This window comes from Balaenoptera ricei, chromosome 3 (genome assembly GCF_028023285.1).
Source record: "Balaenoptera ricei isolate mBalRic1 chromosome 3, mBalRic1.hap2, whole genome shotgun sequence".
In the NCBI taxonomy this organism is placed as follows: Eukaryota; Metazoa; Chordata; class Mammalia; order Artiodactyla; family Balaenopteridae; genus Balaenoptera; species Balaenoptera ricei.
Genome location: NC_082641.1, coordinates 36,597,622 through 36,618,168, shown reverse-complemented (window position 1 = coordinate 36,618,168; position 20,547 = coordinate 36,597,622). Strand labels below are relative to the sequence as shown.

General features: G+C 40.0%; 1 protein-coding gene across 5 annotated transcripts; it reads left to right on the top strand.

Moving 5' to 3' along the window:
* The first annotated feature begins 743 nt into the window (after nt 1–743).
* Nucleotides 744–20,460, top strand: HMGCS1 (3-hydroxy-3-methylglutaryl-CoA synthase 1). Of its 5 annotated transcripts, none has more exons than XM_059916340.1 (12): nt 744–868; nt 3,727–3,797; nt 5,822–5,882; nt 10,823–11,280; nt 11,605–11,730; nt 12,255–12,419; nt 13,931–14,096; nt 14,915–15,085; nt 15,930–16,036; nt 16,891–17,016; nt 17,558–17,721; nt 18,691–20,460. In XM_059916340.1, the coding sequence occupies exons 4-12, from the start codon at nt 10,833–10,835 to the stop codon at nt 18,778–18,780; spliced, it is 1,563 nt and encodes a 520-aa protein (XP_059772323.1). In that variant the 5' UTR covers nt 744–868; nt 3,727–3,797; nt 5,822–5,882; nt 10,823–10,832; the 3' UTR covers nt 18,781–20,460. The 5 variants fall into 5 exon arrangements, with proteins under 5 accessions (XP_059772323.1, XP_059772320.1, XP_059772322.1 ...); XM_059916337.1 differs by lacking the exon at nt 3,727–3,797 and adding an exon at nt 1,628–1,828; XM_059916341.1 differs by lacking the exon at nt 744–868 and adding an exon at nt 1,031–1,078.
* Nucleotides 20,461–20,547: the final 87 nt, after the last annotated feature.

The following is a 20,547-nucleotide window of genomic DNA, read 5'->3' as shown; positions in this document are numbered from 1 at the left end:
ACAGTGGAGAATGCGCCACATGGAGCCCCTTCCTTCAGAATATATGGGCTAGCAAAAATCCTAGAATCAGGACCAACTCCCTGCTTAGGCAAGGCCCCTTACCCTCCTCACTGGTGTCTAATCCCAAACCATCCTGTTTTAGGTTTAGTTAGTTTGTATAGAGGTGACAACATTGAGTATCTGCAAATCTGGTATTTAGAATATTTACAAAATTACAAATTCTTGGTGACGTATTCTGCTCCAATTTGTCATGCTCTGGGAAACTAGAAAAGGTTAAGATTGAATTCAAATCAAGTATTTCACAAATCTTACAGGTGAAGCCTAGCTCTGGTTGCTAGGCAACCTGACAGACTCTCCAGCAGGGACCAACTTGCCTTCCACACTTGACCATCTCTCCCCAGTGGTGGGACGTGGAGGCCTCATTGGCTCACATCTCTTCTCACTGGGTTCCAATTGACCGGAGAACCTCTCACTCCGCTCCCGTTGGCTCTCGCCGTCTCTCGCTGCTCTGTCATTGGTAGGCCGGCTCTCGGGCCACCACACGTCACTCTCTCACCCCACTTCCTCGGCCCTCCGGCTTTGACCCCGCCCCTTCCCCCGCCCTTCCAGCCACGAGGGAAAACCCCAGCGAGTGCCCGCCTCCACTTTCCTTCGGATTGGTTGAAACCGGACTGGGAGGCGGGCGCTACCGGCCTACTCTGCCGGCCACGATTGGCTACTGGGGCCACGGTCCCGCCTCCCACCGACTCCGGGCCGTGCCGGAGTCTGGTGGGTCCGCGGCTATAAAGCTGGTGGCGGAGGGGAGGCGCCGCGGATTGCATCTTCGTTGGTCGTTGCGTTTCCACGGCCACCGCCCGCTCACATTTCGGTGAGTGTCCCGAGTAGAGGAAGAAACCTGGGCTGCTGAGGCCCTGCCAGCAGGGTGAGGGCCCAGCGGATCCGTGTCCTTGACTAGGCCCGAAGGAGCTCCGGGTCCGTCAGGGTCTGGGCTGAAGCGTGGACCTAGCCCGGGAGGATGGGGCACCGTGATCGGGGGCCGTGCAGGGCCTCCCCTGTCAGGGACCTGGGGCCGACCGCGGTGGGTCCTAGGAGGGGCCGGGGCCACTGATGTGGGCAGGCGAGTCGCAGAGGGGAGAAGGAGAGAGGGCATTGAGGGCTAGGCTTCTGATGACATAGGAGCTGGAGGTGCTAGGGGCGTGGCTGTGACCGCCTTGAGGGGATGGGGGTGCCCACATGAGGGGGACGAGAAAGGAGTTGGACTGTCAGGGTGTTCCCGGAGCCTTGGCTTAGGGGTGGACGCCGAAGGATGGGGAAGATCACGCTTAGATGGAGGCTTGTAGGTTGGCAGGGGGGTGTGTCCTCCTGCCAGAGATAGAGAGTTGCTGGGAGGAAGGGAGGTGGGCAGCATTACTCTTCGTCCCTAGCTCAGGTGCGAGAAAGCATCACAACTGTGGTTTAACCTGGCTGAGTACTTTGAACTCTTGACTGCCTCGGTCTGTGCTTGCTTCAGATATCACAGATTCCTGCTTCCCACCTTCCCGCCTCCATAATATTAATGCCCATTAGGATATATATATATATATAAGTTTCCTCGGTGTTTTGAAATTCCATATCTCCCTCCTGCTAGTAGCCTCAGGACCAGCCGGACTTGCTATGATGATGTAATGGGCAGGCAAGCACAGGGTCTTCACCCACAATAGGTTTGGGTTGAACCAAGGACATTTCAAAGCTTGGTATATGGAGTCTTTGAAAAATGTGTGTCCTGCCGTGACCAGTGGTAGAGAAAGAATTACTCTGACCCACCCTGGAGGAGAGATTTGGACAACAGGTAAAGTGAGGCTGGCCCTGCCGGTCATGCTTGCCCTGCGGCCTTGGTTTAGCGCATCACAGGCTTCTTTGCTCACCTCTGCTGCAACTCTTCCCTCCTGCGGATGCTCTTGCCAGTGGATGATGTGTTCTGGCTGCTGCTGAGTAACATTTGCTCTATTTCAGGGATGAGTCATGAAAAACAATGGCAAGGTAAATGACAAGATTGAGACAAATGGAAGTGCCCGTATAGTTAGCAGATTTTTCCTTCTGAGGTGGAGTTTGGACTTTTATTGCACAGATTTGTTAGAAGGCTAATTGAAAGTCCTTAACCTGTATCTGTGCCAAATGGTTCTTTGCAGCTTGAGACATCTAAGCAGTTTGTGTCCTTTATTTTTAACAATTCAGTTATTTTTCTGTGGATACGGAGGGCAAGGATAGCATATCTTATGGGAAAGGAGACTTTCTTTTCTGTGTGTCTAAACTTCGTAGGTCTCTCTCCTAAGTTTGTAAGTTTGTCCGTAAATCAGTTCCAGTTTAGTTCAGTTCAATTCTAGTTTAGTCAGTAACCCTAGTTCTCAGAAGGTGTTTCCGATGGGGAGAGTTAAATGGTATTATAATTTGGGGCCATAGACCACGTCATCTGTTAGACTAATCCTGGGCCTTGTTTTTCATTTTGTTTTTTTCCTTAAATATTCCTCTAGGGTGCTTTTACATCTTGTTTCTCTTAACTGTGGGATTGATTTTGAGATTTTTTTTGATTGAGATTTTAGATAGCTTTTCTCACAGGAAATGCAAAACCCTGATATTGGTGTAATGTGTGTTTCCTGGGTACCCTAGCATTATTTAAAACAGTAGTAAGTCAGTGGAACTGAATGCGGGGAGATGCATTGGGGTTGTGGATGGAGGAGCTTGATGGGCTATATATCAGAATCTCTATTTAGTTTCATTTGGAAAGGAATATAGAGTCATAATTTTATGCTGGGTTATTAAAAAAACTAAATATCAGAGAAGGGTGCGATATTTTTGTTTCTCAAGACATACAGATAAAAAAATGTTAGATTAAAAACATGTTACCCAATCTAATGGGAGGGTGGTAGGACTCAATTCTTAATAATTTAGTCACCCTAATGCTTAGCTTGTGGTGATGTCCACTTGCTGTTAACTGAGTGTAGTAAGAGCAGTAGAGGAGAAGCTAATCTTCCAAAGCTCACAGGCTTCATCTTTGCAGGGTTCGTGGTTGGGGGTGTGTGCATTTGGGAATGATTGTAAGACCAACAAATGTTCTCTTCTGATTCCATTTGAACTCCTTACATTTTTCAAGGAATAATTGAAACCTACCATTTGCTTTGAACAGCAGCAGTAGAAAGCCAATTTTCTTAAACTTCTGGACAGTTTGGTGCTGCAGCTCATCTTAAAAGTGACAGTGAAAAGAACTCACTAATGAGGGCTGCTGCTATTGAGTACTTGAATCTAAAAGATTTTTCATCTAATTATAACTCCAAATTCAGCCGCTCAAAAAATAGCAATTCTGTGTGCCCTTTACTCTAAGGTCTCAAAGGGATTTCAAAAGAATCAAAATACAGCCCTTCTCCCAATAGGAGTCTAAGTATCCAGTATTCTTAAGAAGACTGCCAGTAACTAGTTTTCCATTGAGAGTAGAATATGAAGGCTTCAGTGTGGGTGTGAATGACATACCTGCTGTAGGAGTGCAGGGTCCTGATTAGAAAGCTCTAGGAAACTTTCCTGGAAGAGGGGCTTAGAACAGGACCTTGAAATATGAGTAGAATCTCTGATAAGCGGACCAGTCCCTCTGGGGGGAGGCAGGGTGTCTGTGATTTTTACTTAGGGAACTAGACCAGAGATGTACAGGCGTGGGCAAGGCTTTCCTAACAGTAGTTTTGCTTGTTTGCTCCTAAGGAGGAAAGGCTCATTCTCAGTTTAAAAGGATTCCTGGATTTCTCTCCTGTGATAGTGAAAAAGATCAGCAGGTAACTGCTTGTGGTTTCTCGTGTACCAAAATGTGTACTGGGTGAACTTCTCCGACCATTTGTTTGAATCAAGGCTAACGAGGGAGCCAGAAGGAGGAATTCAGAGCACTGAATAAACCCCATGAGAAAGTTGGTTGGCCCTAGGCAGTCTTATCATTCTTCAGTTTTAATCTTTGCCAAACTCGAAACGCCTATATTTCAGCTCAGGAGTCTCCTCCAAACATGCTTTGTGATAACCTGCCCAGCCGCTTGTGATTCATAAACTGCTTTCTGAGCCACGCTGCTTCCCTCTATCACTTGCTCTGAAAAGACCTTCTGTTAGAAATAAGCTGATGACCTGCTTGAGACTTCGGCACTGCTGTTTTAGTCAGGATAGAGAACACTCCTAGCAATTGCAGAAGAGAATGGAAAGCCTAATCCCTTTCTGATTGACTCTTCCCCAAAGTGGCATTTATTGCTCCATTTCCTTTCCTGGACTCCAGGCCTCTCTTTCTCCTGAGAGCTTAAGTAGCATGGCAGTTCTCTGAATCTTCTTTTTTCTTCTTTCTTTGCTTTCTTTTGTGCGCTGGAGTTCTCCTTCTCCCTTCTCCCTCCTGCTCTCTCTGCCTTCCCACCTAACCTCCCTCCCCAATTTAAATAATAAAAATTGAAAGAGGGAATATTGGCAGTTCAGGAGAAATGTCCTTGACGAAAATAGTGTCAAATGCATATGCAAATGTGGTTTCAAGAAGAAATATTATTAAGTTATTTAAATAGTCTCAACACTTAAGAAGGAATCATGTCCCCGCCCCCCTCCACCAGTGAGAACTAGTCCCCATGGAATGCTTAATTTGCAGATTACAAAAGAATAATTTGAGAGAATAAGGAACAAAAAAGTTATTTTCTCAAAATGTATATATCATCCTGGAATCAGAGGTTTTTCAGAATATAGAAATCTTATCTTTTCTCACAAACCTCAGGATCGATTTATGGGATGGGGGGGTAAACTTAATGAAGGGAAAGGAGCTAAGTCTCTAAGCTCTTAAATGATCTAATCGTGTAAAAGAAGTAAAGCTTTACTAAACAGCAGCTGAGGGTAGTCTCCAGTTAATCAGGCAAGGGCGGATGCTATATTCACCAACAATTAAATGGAGAGCAAAGGTAATTAATTGTTTGTGTTAAACAGGAACTGTTGTCTCAAGTAACAACCCTTCAGAACAGGTGGACTGAGGAAAATGCTCCAAAGCATTTTGCTTCCATGTAATTTTGTTTCCACATAATTTAAATGATGATAAAGCTTAATGCTCCTTGGTCTTGATATCAAATACCTACCTTTTTAACCCAAGCACTGAGGGGAAAATCACTTTCTAAAAGGTTGGGGCAGGTGAAAGTGACCATGTTGAAAACTAGGAGCGTAAGATTAAATAATGAAGATAATTAGGTCTTGCTAGAAAGATACATATTTTGTTTGAAAAATACTAAGAACTAGGATAATAGTAAATGCTTTATATTATTCACATATTTTATCTTCTCAACCATCCTTCACAATGAACTGGGAGGGCAGGTATTAGCTCCATTTTATGGATGAGGAAATTGAAGCTCAAAGAGGCACAAATTGTTCAAGTCACAAACTCCCAAGTGCACAGCAAGCTCTTCAATGTATAAGCCTCTTTACTCCAGAAATTTATTAGCCTAGTGCAACTCATTTATATTCCTTTCCCCCAATTCTTGAAAACCCTAATTTAGTAAAGAAGACTACAACTCTCCCAGCATCATATTTGGTTTAAAGCCTGAATCAGTGATATGAACTACTTATGTCAGTTCATTACCAGGACTGAACCTACCACTGTAAGAGCTAATAAGATAAGGAGGAAAAAGTTTTATAAGCTTTAAGTACCATTTTTTCTAAGCAAAGTCAAACTCTGTTCTACATAATGTAATTGGACAAGGAAATGTTTATTTTAACTCACTTTGAATTGGAGTCATTATTTGAATTTGTGTGGTGATTTATGACTTTAAAAGAGGTTCTTATTTGAAATTCCTAGTGCCTGAAGGAGGAAACAGAGTGACAGACCTGGAGACTGCCGTTCTTTATCCCTCACACAGGTATGGCATCCTGTCATGCTGCTAAAGGAAAGTGTTCCTTTCTAATGGAAGGGGGAAATTTAATTTTTATCCTAAGGCAAATAACCATTTGTGTGCACCACACATTCTTAAACCCCATTATAGGATTATACCTTGTCTTTAAATATTAGTTAATGCCATAATGCTTCAGGAGACTGTCTGATTTTGTGTTTATTAGACTAATGTTTAAAATCTAGAAACTAATTTTAAAAATTAGCATTCACTCATAAGAGAAAAAAATCTAGATAATAAAATGTAACCGTATAAACTGCTTAGTCAGAAACAATCACAGGTAAGCATGTGTGCCAGTAGTGCTTTCTGAATTACAGCCTCGAAAGATATCCATCAGGGCTGTAGATTGAATGTTTATGTAAGATTGGACAGTGGTTACAATAATCTAATTATTTGCAGCTATTGCTTTCTTGTATTACCATGGAGCGCCTCTCTTATGAGTCTGCTTTTTTCCTGCTTCAGTTTTATGATTTCCTATGGTTGTTAGTAATTTTAGATTAGAAGGCTAGTAGGGTCTCATTTATTCAACATCCAGCTTCCATCATATGCCAAGCATTGGGCTGGGTACTAGGGGCACAAAGACGAACGGGTACATTTCTTGCTTTCTAGAAGCTCCTTTCTAGTGCGAGGAGGCTGACTTTAAATAATAGAGGATAAACTTGGAATAGTTTTAAATAGCATCTTATCAAAGCTCGGATGTGCATTTTAGAAAGGTTAGCGTAGGACAGGGGAGAGATGGAGGCAGAGAGCTCAGTTAGGAGGCTCTGGGGACTGATGCCAAAGTCCCTCCCTGACGAGCCCTGAGGAGCTAGGTAAGGGCTACCCTTGCATCAGCATCCTCAGCTGATTTCTCCGCTTTTTTGCCTTTTTTTTTTCTCTTTATCCTTTTCCTTCTCCAGTTGTCCTTCATTCACAGATTTAAAAGATTCTCAGGGGATCATATTGGCCCCTTTTGTGTCCTCCTATGCAGGAAGCATTCAGAAATTGTTAACAAGGCAAGGCTTCTATATTATCTTGCTTTGCCGACTCTGGAAGTAGGACCTGGAGCTCCTTTTGTCCACCAGTGGGGGTGAGCCTTCACTTTAGGAGAACAGACTTGGGAGTCTTCTGTTGGTACTTGTCGGAAGATAGCTTTGGAAGATTTACAGAGTTCTGTGGTAAAAGTGTACCTTTCTCCTCCTTTTTTTTTTTTTTAAATTAATTAATTAATTAATTTATTTTTGGCTGTGTTGGGTCTTCGTTTCTGTGCGAGGGCTTTCTCTAGTTGCGGCGAGCGGGGACCACTCTTCATCGCGGTGCGCGGGCCTCTCACTATCGCGGCCTCTTTTGTTGCGGAGCACAGGCTCCAGACGCGCAGGCTCAGCAGTTGTGGCTCACGGGCCTAGCTGCTCCGCGGCATGTGGGATCTTCCCAGACCAGGGCTCGAACCCGTGTCCCCTGCATTGGCAGGCAGACTCTCAACCACTGCGCCACCAGGGAAGCCCTCTCCTCCTTTTTAAAGATGAAATTTAAAAAGAATATTTACATCTTTTTATTGGAAATACAGAATCCCCATTATCCTGCTTAGATTTTTTTTTTTAATTGTGAACACAATGCTCTGAAAAATCATGAAGTACCTTTTTTATCAGCAAAAGATTAAGAATACATGCAGGTAATTTTTTAAACTGTCAGATGTTTAAACTGTACTCTATTTAGAAAATTTTTGTGATATTTAGAATAGTGAATTAACCAGAATATCCCATTCTTTGACTAAAGTTAATGCTATAATGTGAACATACCAGATCTTTAGCTGGCCTTTTTTTCTTTTTTTTCTCTCTTTTTCTAATTTTTCTGGCCTACTTAAGAGAGCATTTGAGAGCACAACATAAGAGCACACAACAGGATAGTTAAAAGTAAAGATTATAGACCCTAAACTATATCAATCATTTTGTTGTTCAAAATGCCATGGACCAATTACTCCCTGTATTAATTTCCCTCTTTTTTTTCTACTTTTCTCACTCTCCCTCAATTTCAACCAAAAGGTAAATATTTCAAATTAGGTGGTGTTTTACCAAGAATGTAATGAAAACACCTTGGCTGTCAAAAATCCTCAGAGAACGAGCAATATTGACTGAGTTAGACAATGTAAAAATTTTTTCCACGTCAAGATCAGAGTCATGATTCACTTTCATGAGTCGCTTTGATGGGTATGGGTTATTTTAGTTTAGCTACCTTTTTTTTCCCCCAAATGAAACAAGTCACTTATTTCACTCTAGGAGGCTTAAAAATAGAGTTACACCTTATTTAGTAAGTACCATATAGCAGTGACTGATCAGAGCTATTTAGATTATGGTAAATATAGAGTAATTCTGGAATTAAAGCCTTCTTTCTGGCTTTTCATAAACTGGTTTATATCTTCAGAAGATTATATATATATTTGTCCATTTTATTTCCAACAGCACTGCAAGCTGTTGGGCCAGGCAGGGAAAATTATACTGTCCTCAGCATGTTGAGAGCGGTTTGAAGAGTTGAAAAGAATCTAAAGGTTAACCCAGTGGGAAAGGCTGGGAAGGTAGTTAATCCTATTGCCTCTGCTTTGGTGACTTAAAGGGTAGCATATAGGAGGGGTTCTTCTTATAAGTATATGGACTGTGTTTTTGTTTTTAACACTAGTTGAGTTTTTTTCTGTGGACTGTGCAAAGGACTTTAACTTATTTTACTATAAACTTAGAATCTGCCTCATGACATATTAGATAGTCCCTTTATGTCTTCATTTCAACTTCAGTGTAGCAAAGTTTAGATTATCATAAAATTGATGGGTTTGCATGGAACAGGGGAAAGATAGGACAAAGTGGAGAGGTGCTTCTCTGTTCACTTGTGTATCTGACAGTGAGTGATTCTGTCAAGAAATAAAACAGTGGAGGCTAGAAATCTGAAGTCATCCTCAATACTTCATCCTTTTCCTGCTATCTAGTCAGTCACAATTTCTGCCAATTTTCTGCTTCCATATTTTTTTGAAGCTTTTCCTTTACTCTTCATGTAGTAATTGATCTAGTTCATGACCTACATCTCACTGGACTTCTGTATCAGCTTCCTAACTCAGATCCATTCTCCACAGAGCACCAGTGACTGTGTAAAACGGTGACTCTCAAACTTTTCTGACTATGACCCTCAGTAAGGAATCCACAGTTGCAACCCAGGATATGTGTGAATGATTGAAACAAAATTTTCATGAAAAATTCTTGTATTTAGAAGGAAGATGTTCTTAAGACCTTTGACTTAGATCTTGTGATTATATTTCCAGGTGCTTATTTTTCAGGTTTTAATATACTCATACCTTGATAACCTATGGGCTAAGGGTAGATCTCATGATTTAAGGACAGCTTCTCTGCTTTAGATATTTTCTCAAGATTTCAGTGATTAGCAACGCACTATGGCAATAGTCTGTAATTTCATTATCCCTAATGCTACACCTGAGTTGGCAGAGTGGCAGAGGACAAATGACATAGATACAGGATTTGCCTTTTGTCAGTGGCAGCAGCAGCAAGAGTGTGGGGCTTTGGCTCTAACTCAGCAGCAGAGGTGCTGGGACCAGGAGCTCTGGCAGCCTCAGTAGGAATGTGAGCTCATGGGGTCTGAATAGTAACCACCTTCCTCCCCTTTGCTCCTCTAGCCCAGCCAACAAGTTGGTAACCATTTCCCTGTATTAAATCCTCCTCTGTTAGAAATACCTAGAATAATTTCTCTTTTTCTGATTGATACAACCTCTAAAGAAATTGAAACTCTGATAGGTTATATGACTTACCCATAGGCCATAGCAACACTCTTGAGAGGCTAGCACATTTTTTTTTTACTGTTGGTAAATAAATCTAGACACTAGTTTACAGTGTGGCAACAGTCCAACTTTTTAAGGCCCTTTTTAAAACAGAAGGGGTTGTTTTAAGAGATGTTATCTAAGATGCCACACAAATAATATGTGGATTATCAGTTTTCAAATTTGAATCTGTTTTGGGTTTTTTTTGCCTGATTTAGAAGCGAAGTGATACCTTGTGATTTTATGATCATTTATTGCCTATACACCAGCTGTAGAAAGTATAGAATATTGACTTTTGACCTGTTACGGGTCCAGGAACTTGTCTTTGCTTTAAATTTTAATCATTTGGGTTCTGGGTAGAGGCTTCTTTGGAAAGCTGGGATTATAATAGTAGCGACCTTGAGTAGATTGCTATGGTAGACTTTACAGTGTGGCTTTTCTACTTACTGGTATTGTTTAGATCAATAAAAACTGCAATATTGTTTGATCTAACAGTTTTAAAGTCCCATAAAGTCAATAGCTATGAATAATCAATATAACTATGATAAGTGAATGAATGACTTTTTTTAAACTTTTTGAGCGGCCAGGAATAGATCAGATACTTGACTTCTGATTTGTGGGCCATATTACTAAATTGTCATTGTATTTTATCTTATAGTTCTTTACAACATAGAAGAATCTTATTTGAGTTTTCTTTACCTCTAATAATCATATTTTAAATCTAAATATATCCAACTCTGAATAAAGTACAAGCCTTTCTAAAAGATGATAATTTTTTTGTTTTGTTTGGCCTTGCCCTGCGGCATGCAGGATCTTAGTTCCCCAACCAGGGATTGAACCCGTACCCCCTGCGGTGGAAGCGTGGAGTCTTAACCACTGGACCACCAGGGAAGTCCCTAAAAGATGATAATTTTAAATAATAATGGAGTTAATAATAACTCCATTCATACTATAATTACTACTTCCACATATTAAAATTGACTCCCTAAGTAAACTAAACTTAGAAATTAATATTTTAGATGATAATGAAAGTCTTAATGTTGATTTCTCAAGTTTGAACTTGACAATCTGCAACCTATAATCTACAACAATGTTTTTTCTGTTTTTCTTTCTAAAGTTCTTTCACCATGCCTGGGTCACTTCCTTTGAACGCAGAAGCCTGCTGGCCAAAAGATGTGGGGATTGTTGCCCTTGAGATCTATTTTCCTTCTCAATATGTTGATCAAGCAGAGTTGGAAAAATATGATGGTGTAGATGCTGGAAAGTATACTATTGGCCTGGGCCAGGCCAAGATGGGCTTCTGCACAGATAGAGAAGATATCAACTCTCTTTGCATGACTGTGGTCCAGAATCTTATGGAGAGAAATAGCCTTTCTTATGATTGCATTGGGCGGCTAGAAGTTGGAACAGAGACAATCATCGACAAATCAAAGTCAGTGAAGACGAATTTGATGCAGCTCTTTGAAGAGTCTGGGAATACAGATATAGAAGGAATAGACACAACTAATGCGTGCTATGGAGGCACAGCTGCTGTCTTCAATGCTGTTAACTGGATTGAGTCCAGCTCTTGGGATGGTATGTTACATATTGTTCCAAAGAAACTCCTTGAGGATGAAAACATCCAAATGACCTTTAATTAATGCCATATGCAAACTTACCTGTTATGCTTGTTTGAACCTGTTCAGAAAGATAGCTATGACTTTCAGCTTATCTGAATTATGAATTGGTTATCTTTATCATGTAGGACAAAATTATCTATCAAAATTTAGTCAGAATATTTTTTGTCTTTACCAAAGATGGGGAAAGGATATTCTGGGAAAATATAACAGATTCAGTTTATATGTATGATATTTAGAGTGTTGATCACATTCTTGTATACTAATACAAAATATTTTTCAGGACGGTATGCCATGGTAGTTGCAGGGGATATTGCTGTATATGCCACAGGAAATGCTAGACCTACAGGTGGAGTTGGAGCCGTTGCTATGCTAATTGGGCCTAATGCGCCTTTAATTTTTGAACGAGGTGAGTGTCTGGTAAGGCATTTTTTTTATTTGTACAATATGCTGAGAAATTTGAAAATAAAAATAGAAGCTAGTACTTGGTGTTCATTAAATGCAGTCACTACCTGCTAAGTGCTTTATGTGTGTTATCATATTTAGTCTTCATAGCAATTGTACGAGGTAAGTGATGTCATCCCCACTTTACAGAGGAGTAAAATGGGTTTAAGTAGGGTTCAAGTAATAACTGGGAGATGTAACTTACCCGTAGTCATACGATAATTTGTTTTCAGTTCAGTAGAGCAGTTATGATCTCCTGGTTAGGTATATGAAACTTGCATAAAATGTTGTATATCAAAAGAGTCTTAGGCCTGTCCGTGGATATTGTTATGTTTCATTTGAATTACATATTGGTTTCACCTTGTGACTTCTATTCTGTGAGTAGTGAGTTGACTAGATTAAAGGGAAGTTCCCAGATGATGCAATATGGTTACTAACATATATCAAAAAGCAGAGATACATGGACCTCTTTCTTTTTTGTTCTAATAGGACTTCGTGGGACACATATGCAACATGCCTATGACTTTTACAAGCCTGATATGCTTTCTGAATATCCTATAGTAGATGGAAAACTATCCATTCAGTGCTACCTCAGTGCGTTAGACCGCTGCTATTCTGTCTACCGCAAGAAGATCTATGCCCAGTGGCAGAAAGGTGGGCTTTATCTGTTTTCCTTGGTTTTGGTATCTGTTGAGGACAGTATAATGTGCTGACTGTCTTTAGTGAGAAACTACTTCTTGGGCATCCTTCATTAGTGTCTCCTTAAACCATTTCTTTCTCACCCACCAAATAGCATAGTTTTCCCATAGTTTCTGGGAATGTGTAATTTAAGAGAACAGGTAAACTTTCCAAATGGAGTGTATTTCTGTAAAAATACTTAGGATGACTTACCCCCAGTAAGAAAATCAAAAGTAGGGTAAAAGAAAGTAACTTGAATTTTGTACATATTCTGAGAGAGGTATTCTCACAAGGTTTTAGTTTGCAACTGTGATCCCAAGAAAACTCTAATGAAAATAAATTATACCGAAGTGATCCCCCTGCCCACATAGTCTTTTTGCACTTGACCTGTGAATTCATACTTGCTTTTTTAGTGTCATCATCAGTCTCCATCTTTAACCCTGAGAAAGTTCTTGAGATACTGAGAAGGACAGTATTCAAATTAATGCTATTAAAACACACAATATCATATAAAGTATGCTTTTTCCATAGTCCAACTTTGCTTTATAGGGTTTGTGAGTGAGGGGTAAAAATAATAATCAATAACAGATATGAGGTAACACATAGTGGCTCTGGATAAGAAGTTTTTTTTTTTTTAAAGATTTAACTTTTTTTTTTTTAAAGATTTGATTGATTGATTGATTGATTGACTGATTGCTATGTTGGGTCTTCGTGTCTGTGCGAGGGCTTTCTCTAGTTGTGGCAAGCGGGGGCCACTCTTCATCGCGGTGCGCGGGCCTCTCACTATCGCGGCCTCTCTTGTTGCGGAGCACAGGCTCCAGACGCACAGGCTCAGTAGTTGTGGCTCACGGGCTTAGTTGCTCCGCGGCATGTGGGATCCTCCCAGACCAGGGCTCGAACCCGTGTCCCCTGCATTGGCAGGCAGATTCTCAACCACTGTGCCACCAGGGAAGCCCAAGAAGTATTCTTGAAGTATGTAAAATATCATACTGTTTGCCAGTATTTAACAGTACAGTGATTTTCTAACTTTTTATTAGAACCCACAGTAAAAAATATACTTTACATTGTATGTGCAGTTAAATGGAAACTAAAGTGTCATGAAATTTCCTGCCCATGCTGCGGGTTATACAGTTTGCTATTTTCTACTCTAGTCTGTTTCATTAAAAACAAAACAAAAACAAACAAACAAAAACCTCTTAATTATTAAGGTTAAAAAAATAATACTGGCCCTGACCCACTAAATTGATTACACAGCCCACTAATGCGTTGTGTAGTTCAGTTTGAAAACCAGTAATATAGTAGTGTATGTTGTTCTATTTCTAGATGTCTTTTTGATAAACATTTTAAACTATAGAGATATTTCATTATACAGTGTATTTTTGGTTGCTGCTTAAAGATTTAAAAACAGCCCAGCCCTGTTCTAAAATCAAACTTCAGAAGTTAGTGGCTTAAATGAATTTCATAATTTCTTTGGATTTCTCTTTCAGAGGGAAATGATAGAGATTTCACCTTGAATGACTTTGGTTTCATGATCTTCCACTCACCCTATTGTAAACTGGTTCAGAAATCTGTAGCTCGGATGTTGCTGAATGACTTCCTTAATGACCAGAACAGAGATAAAAATAGTATCTATAGTGGCCTGGAAGCCTTTGGGTAAGAGGAATTATGATTTTTTCCCTTCTATGTGAGAGTATTTTTTATATCTGTTAAAGCAATATTCGTACAGACATGAAAATTTTAGTCAAAAGAAGTCATCTTGTCTAACCTATTTATGTAATCAATGAAGAAGCTGAGTCCCAGAGAGGTGGTCGCTTACCTACATGAATTCTTTAGTCATTTCTACTCAGATTTTCTGATTTCCTCCTTTTAGATCTGTTGCCATTGTCACCATGATAATATAGCCCCACAAGTGCCTGTATTTATACAGCAGCCTCTTAACTCTTCTCCCTGCCTCTCCCGAGCCCCTGTGCCCATATCCATCCTGCACATAGCCACTACTGACGTCTGCTTTCATACTCCTTCCACGTTTTCCCAACTTCTAGGGCCTCCTAGTGTGCTATACCTGTTAAACTCATTCTGTTTCTCCTTTCCTGTGTCTCTTCTCCCTCTGATAAAATTCTATTCAACTTTTTAAGACTTGGCTCCTATAATGTGACTTTTCTAACTAAATGGACATTATTATGGACTTGAAATAGTAGTATATTCTGTTTGGTGATGACAGCTTTAATGGGTTATTAACCCATTAGAATTATGTTGTTTTAATTTGATCAAAAAAAAAAAAAAAAACCTTTCAGAAAAAGGACCATATATGTACAACTGTTATATCTTACCAAGCAATTAGCATACTGCTACTTGGTTTTTAATAAATGGGAAATCAGAATCATACACACTTATAGTTAGGTCCACTAAGTAATATAATAAAAATACAGTCTTTGAATACTGTAAGATTTTCTTTTTTCTAAATCTTTCAGGGATGTTAAGTTAGAAGATACCTACTTCGATAGAGATGTGGAAAAGGCATTTATGAAGGCTAGTTCAGAACTCTTCAATCAGAAAACAAAGGCATCTTTGCTTGTGTCAAATCAAAATGGAAATATGTACACATCTTCAGTGTATGGCTCCCTCGCTTCTGTTCTTGCACAGTAAGTATAAATTTCCGCTGATTCACTCCCCTCGTTTGGAGATGTTAGATTTCTAAGACCAGATCTGGTGTCAGGCATGTTGGTGGCAGGTCGCAGAATGGTATTTTATTTCCAGGCTCTCTAGCCTATTGTCTGTTGACTTGAAGGAGATATGGGATGAGGCTACAATTATTCCAGAGTATTTAATTTCATACTTGCTTTCCTGGCTATTGTTCTCATGGCCTTATTATTCTTCTTTTTCTTTTAATAAATTTATTTATTTATTTATTTTTTTTGGCTGCGTTGGGTCTTTGTTGCTGCATGCGGGCTTTCTCTAGTTGCGGCGAGCGGGGGCTACTCTTTGTTGCAGTGCGCAGGCTTCTCATTGCAGTGGCTTCTCTTGTTGCGGAGCACGGGCTCTAGGCGCATGGGCTTTAGTAGTTGTGGCACGTGGGCTCAGTAGTTGTGGCTCGCGGGCTCTAGAGCACAGTCTCAGTAGTTGTGGCGCATGAGCTTAGTTGCTCTGCAGCATGTGGGATCTTCCCAGACCAGGGCTTGAACCCATGTTCCCTGCATTGGCAGGTGAATTCTTAACCACTGCGCCACCAGGGAAGTCCCGGTTTTATTATTCTTGACCTACAGTTGAACCCCAGTTGGCAAATAACTTATATTAGGACATGATAACTTTCAAAAACCCCATCATTCCCAGAGAGATGAGAATTCTTGTTTTCAGTCTGCTTACTGTAATAGTAAAGCTTTAGGTTAGATCCCTAGGCTTAGGATGAATTTTATTCCAACTCGTGGTTTTCCACCCGTTGTAGTTGGATCAGTTAAACTTTTTAATGGTTTTGTCCCTCCTACACAGGTACTCACCTCAGCAGCTGGCAGGAAAGAGGATTGGTGTGTTCTCTTATGGTTCTGGTTTAGCTGCCACTCTGTACTCCCTCAAAGTTACACAAGATGCCACACCAGGTAAATGCTGAGTCTTTCAACAAGAATGTCTTGAGAACCTACTGTGGTAAGGTTGACTTAGCAGGCTTCTTAAGTGAGTGCTTGAATCTGTCCCGTAGATCATTATGACATTTTAATCTTCATTACATCTTTCAACATACTCTCCAAAAATCTGCCTTAACTGGGTAAAGGGCAGGATTATGTCTGAGTCAGAATATCTTTCCTTCCTTCCGAGTCAGAAAAAAATGTATAATCAGCTGAAACTTTTTTTTTTTAATGGCATAGTGTGACTTTTTCTTCTTTGGCAAGTAACTTTATTTTCTCTTTTATCTCATTTTTAAAGCATATGTAGCCAGGGGACGTAGGCAGAGAAAGGGAAGCATACCTATTTAAGGCAGGTGGCTTTTGAGTCTTCACACCAATGATTGAGTCTGATCATATGAGTGAATAATACCAGGTCATTTCTTGTTGGTTGGTTTACTGAGTTGTCTAATGTTTATAAGGGTATGGTCTTAGCTGTATTTAAGGACACTTTTGTGCCTTCCCTGAGCAGGGAGGAGCAAAAATATGGAGAAAAACTGATGGAAGACTTGGCATTACTCTAAAACTGTACTGTAGGTTGACTGTAGACAAGTTATTTATAGTTTCAAATCCCACCTATTTCCTAGCTTGTCTACTGGCTGATACAGAACAAACGTTTAGTCAGAGGTCAACGGAAGCTGTGCCAAATAAATAACAGCTTATCTTTTAACTAAACAATAGCCAGTAGTTCTGAAAGAAATGCAAAGTTGTTTTTTTCGTTTGGCAACATTTTGTTCAGGCTTTGGGGCATGCTATTTTTAGTCTTCTAATGTTGGAATTATTTGCTATTTTAGGGTCTGCTCTTGATAAAATAATAGCAAGCTTATGTGATCTTAAATCAAGGCTTGACTCAAGAACTTGTGTGGCACCAGATGTCTTTGCTGAAAACATGAAGCTCCGAGAGGACACTCATCACTTGGGTAAAAATATTAAATTGTTAATACATACCCAGAAGCCTATTGGAGGGCTCTAATAACATTAAACATGTTACGTATCAGATTAGGATGTCCAGATATCTAGGCGGTATTCAGTACATGCCTGATGTTGGTGAAAATTATGGGGAAATAGCATCTTTTTTTTTTTTTAGTTTATTTATTTTATTTACTTATTTATAGCTGCATTGGGTCTTCATTGCTGCGCACGGGTTTTCTCTAGTTGCGGCGAGTGGGGGCTACTCTTCATTGCGGTGCGCGGGCTTCTCATTGCGGTGGCTTCTCTTGTTGCGGAGCATGGGCTCTAGGCACGTGGACTCAGTAGTTGTGGCTCACGGGCTTAGTTGCTCCGTGGCACGTGGGATCTTCCTGGACCAGGGCTCGAACTCGCGTCCCCTGCATTGGCAGGCCGATTCTTAACCACTGCACCATCAGGGAAGTTCTGAAATAGCAACTTTTATCTTTAGTTTTATTACCAGATGAGCTGTATGTCATAACTAATTTTTCACATTCTCTGCCTTTCCTTTAGTCAGCTATATTCCCCAGAGTTCAATAGACTCACTCTTTGAAGGAACATGGTACCTAGTTCGAGTAGATGAGAAGCACAGAAGAACTTATGCTCGGCGCCCCTCTCCAAATGATGACACTTTGGATGAAGGCGTAGGGCTTGTGCATTCAAGCACAGCAACTGAGGTAAAGAAAGCTCATTGTGTTTGGTCTTGGGCTTTGACAGGGTAAGAAATTTCCATCCCCAGATCTCAGGGCTTAGGGGATCTAACTGAGATTTAGCAACTTAAAGGAATGTCAATAAAGCAGAGTGATTCAGAGCCAGGGCTCTGGTATTGGATTCTAGCTATGCCATTTTCCAGTTGTATAAAGTGCTTTGCAGTTAAATTATTAGCATTTTTAAGTGCACAGTAAATACGAGGTTTTGTTAACAAGAGCAGAATTTAAAGGAAAACTGATCTGGAGAGAAGGCCCACTTGTGGTACGTGTCTTGGTGAGAGAGGAAGTAGGGGCAGCGTGTTGGGCTCCTCACATCCCTTCTCTCAGCCCATTGTCTAATCTGTCTCCAGTTGTCGAGAAGGAACAGGAATAGCTATGATTTGAATTCCTATTACATGCTAGCCACTTTTTTCATTTTCTAATTAATTTAATTTAATTTTTAAATTTAATCCTTATAAGAACCCCCTTGACTTAAATGATACTGTGCCCATTTTAGAGATGAGGCTGAAAAAAGCTAAATGACTTAACCAGGATCAGAGCCAGGCTTCAAACTGAGGACTTTAAAAACTTTGAAGTTATTAATCTTATCCACTCATCACAAATTTGCTAAAGGCATAGTCTTGCTCCTTGAGGTTGCACGTCAAGCCACAAGTGTTTGAGTTGCAAAGGCAAGATGTGACAAGTGAAATACTGGGTATGGTGGATCTCCGTGGCCTTCCTGTCTCTTGATACACGGATAATTGTATAATAAATTCACTATAAGGTAAAGAATGGATATTTAGCTCCCTCCATGAAAAGTTATATAGAATATATATTGAGCATAAGCCTCTCCAAAGTTGCCCTCTATCAGTTTTCCTATTAGAACTTTAATTAGCAACTTGACTCTTCCTTAAAAAAAACGCTAAGAGGCAACAACTTCTTTCTTTTGATTTTTAGCATATTCCAAGCCCTGCTAAGAAAGTGCCAAGACTCCCTGCAACAGCAGCAGAACCTGAAGCAGCTGTCATCAGTAATGGGGAGCATTAAGATACTTCCGTGAGGTGGAGGACTTCAGGGTGGGGTGGGGGGTATGTATGGGAACGGTTGGGGGAATGGGTTGTCTGGGGACAATTTTAAAGGATTACATGTTGCTTAAATTTTTATGTGACTGACATGGAGCCTGGAAAATTATCGTGTTCTTGGGAAAGTCTCTTTGCTCAGTTTCCTAACATGCTTCCTGTTGTGGTCGAGCCAATGCTTAATGTACTCGAATGATGTTAAGGGCTCTGTAAAACTTCATACCCCTCTGGCCATTTGTATGCATGAAGCTTAGTTTTTAAATGTAGTGTTATGAATCGTGCACTTCTGGCGAAGAAAGCAGCGGTACTAGTCTCCAATTTTAATTTTTTTAAACATGTAAGAATTTTATACTTTGAACAAACAAGATGACTGAAAGTTCCTGTGGTTTTTGAAAAAAGTTTCTGGTTTAGGGAATGTGGTCTTAATGAGATATGCACAAACCCTGTTTGAAAATGGCAAGACAGACATACTCTTTTTCTAGAATTTATGAATCCTAAAGAAGGAGAAGAGTTGGGACAGTTACACTAGTTCTAAAAACCGTTGCTTTAAATCCAGGCCAGCAGTGACGCGTTACTGTAATGACCTCTGTGAACAGAGAGATGCTGGCATTGAGGAGACGTCTGGTATAGAAAACATGGATGTAGTTCTAGGTCTGCTCCTGACTCAGTTCAAGGTGTATTTTGCGGAACAACATTGAGATGTTATTGGAGTTGTGTATGAGGAAGTTGGTGGTTGCAATCCTTCTTTGCACCTTATTTTGAAGAATAAATAAAACATTTTTATGGCTGCCTTTTAAAAATTTAAAACAAAAAGGAAGGATAGGGGCAGGGCATTATTATTAGGTTATTTCTGATGCTTCAGTGTTATAAATTCAACTTAAAGACTGACAACCTAAACTCATGTTGTAAGTATCCTTTTTGGTTTTTGTATCCGTTCAATGAAAATTAAAAGGTACAACCGAATTTTTACATAGTATGACCAGCCAAAAAGTATCCCACTTCTCAAGGTCTGGAAGTAGGATATATAAACCATTTTCTCAGACTTTCACCTTAAAAAAAAAAAAAAAAAACAACAAAAACCATCATATGGAATAAATAAGAAGACTGGTTAGACAGTTTTGTAGATCTTTTTTGGTGCTGAACTATGACATGAGCCTTATAGATTGTAAAATAGGATAGTTGGAACTAATGTACAGAACTAAATTTTTTAAACTTTGCCATTGAATTCTGTGATGTTTCAGTTATCTAAAATAAACTTACACAAATATGAAATGTAAGTTTCAGATTGCAAGGTAATATGTAATGTAGTGTTTGTAAAATACTCTTTGTCTAATATTAACTAGCAGTGTTTTGATTTGTACAGTCATAATTTGTTAAAATGACTTCATTTTAACATCCACGGATGTAGATTAATAACGTAAGTTCAGATTTAAAGATTGATGGGAAAATGGTGCATGTAATACTTCTGCAAGTATTGGGAGTTCAGTATGTTTTGAAAAGAGTAATTTAATTTTGGGGTGTCAGGAAATGGGTTTTCTCAAAGTCCATTGCCGGCAATGGGCAGGTCTACTAATACTGGCACAGAGCATAAACTGTACACCTTATTAACAGTGAGGTGAGTAACTTTGAATAAAGTTTTAGAGAAATATTTCAGATATTTGAGTATTCTTTTTTCCCTCCTGAACTAACAGTTTAGACAAGAAATCAGCTAATATGCTATTTTAAAATACAGTCA

Bases quoted from the DNA above. Each gene is read 5' to 3' on its own strand.
- HMGCS1 (XM_059916337.1), top strand. From the start codon at position 1,738: ATGGAGTCTTTGAAAAATGTGTGTCCTGCCGTGACCAGTGGTAGAGAA. The intron at 14,097-14,914 runs GTAAGAGGAATT...TAAATCTTTCAG, and splicing joins AGTGGCCTGGAAGCCTTTGG to GGATGTTAAGTTAGAAGATA. The intron at 15,086-15,929 runs GTAAGTATAAAT...CCTCCTACACAG, and splicing joins CTCGCTTCTGTTCTTGCACA to GTACTCACCTCAGCAGCTGG.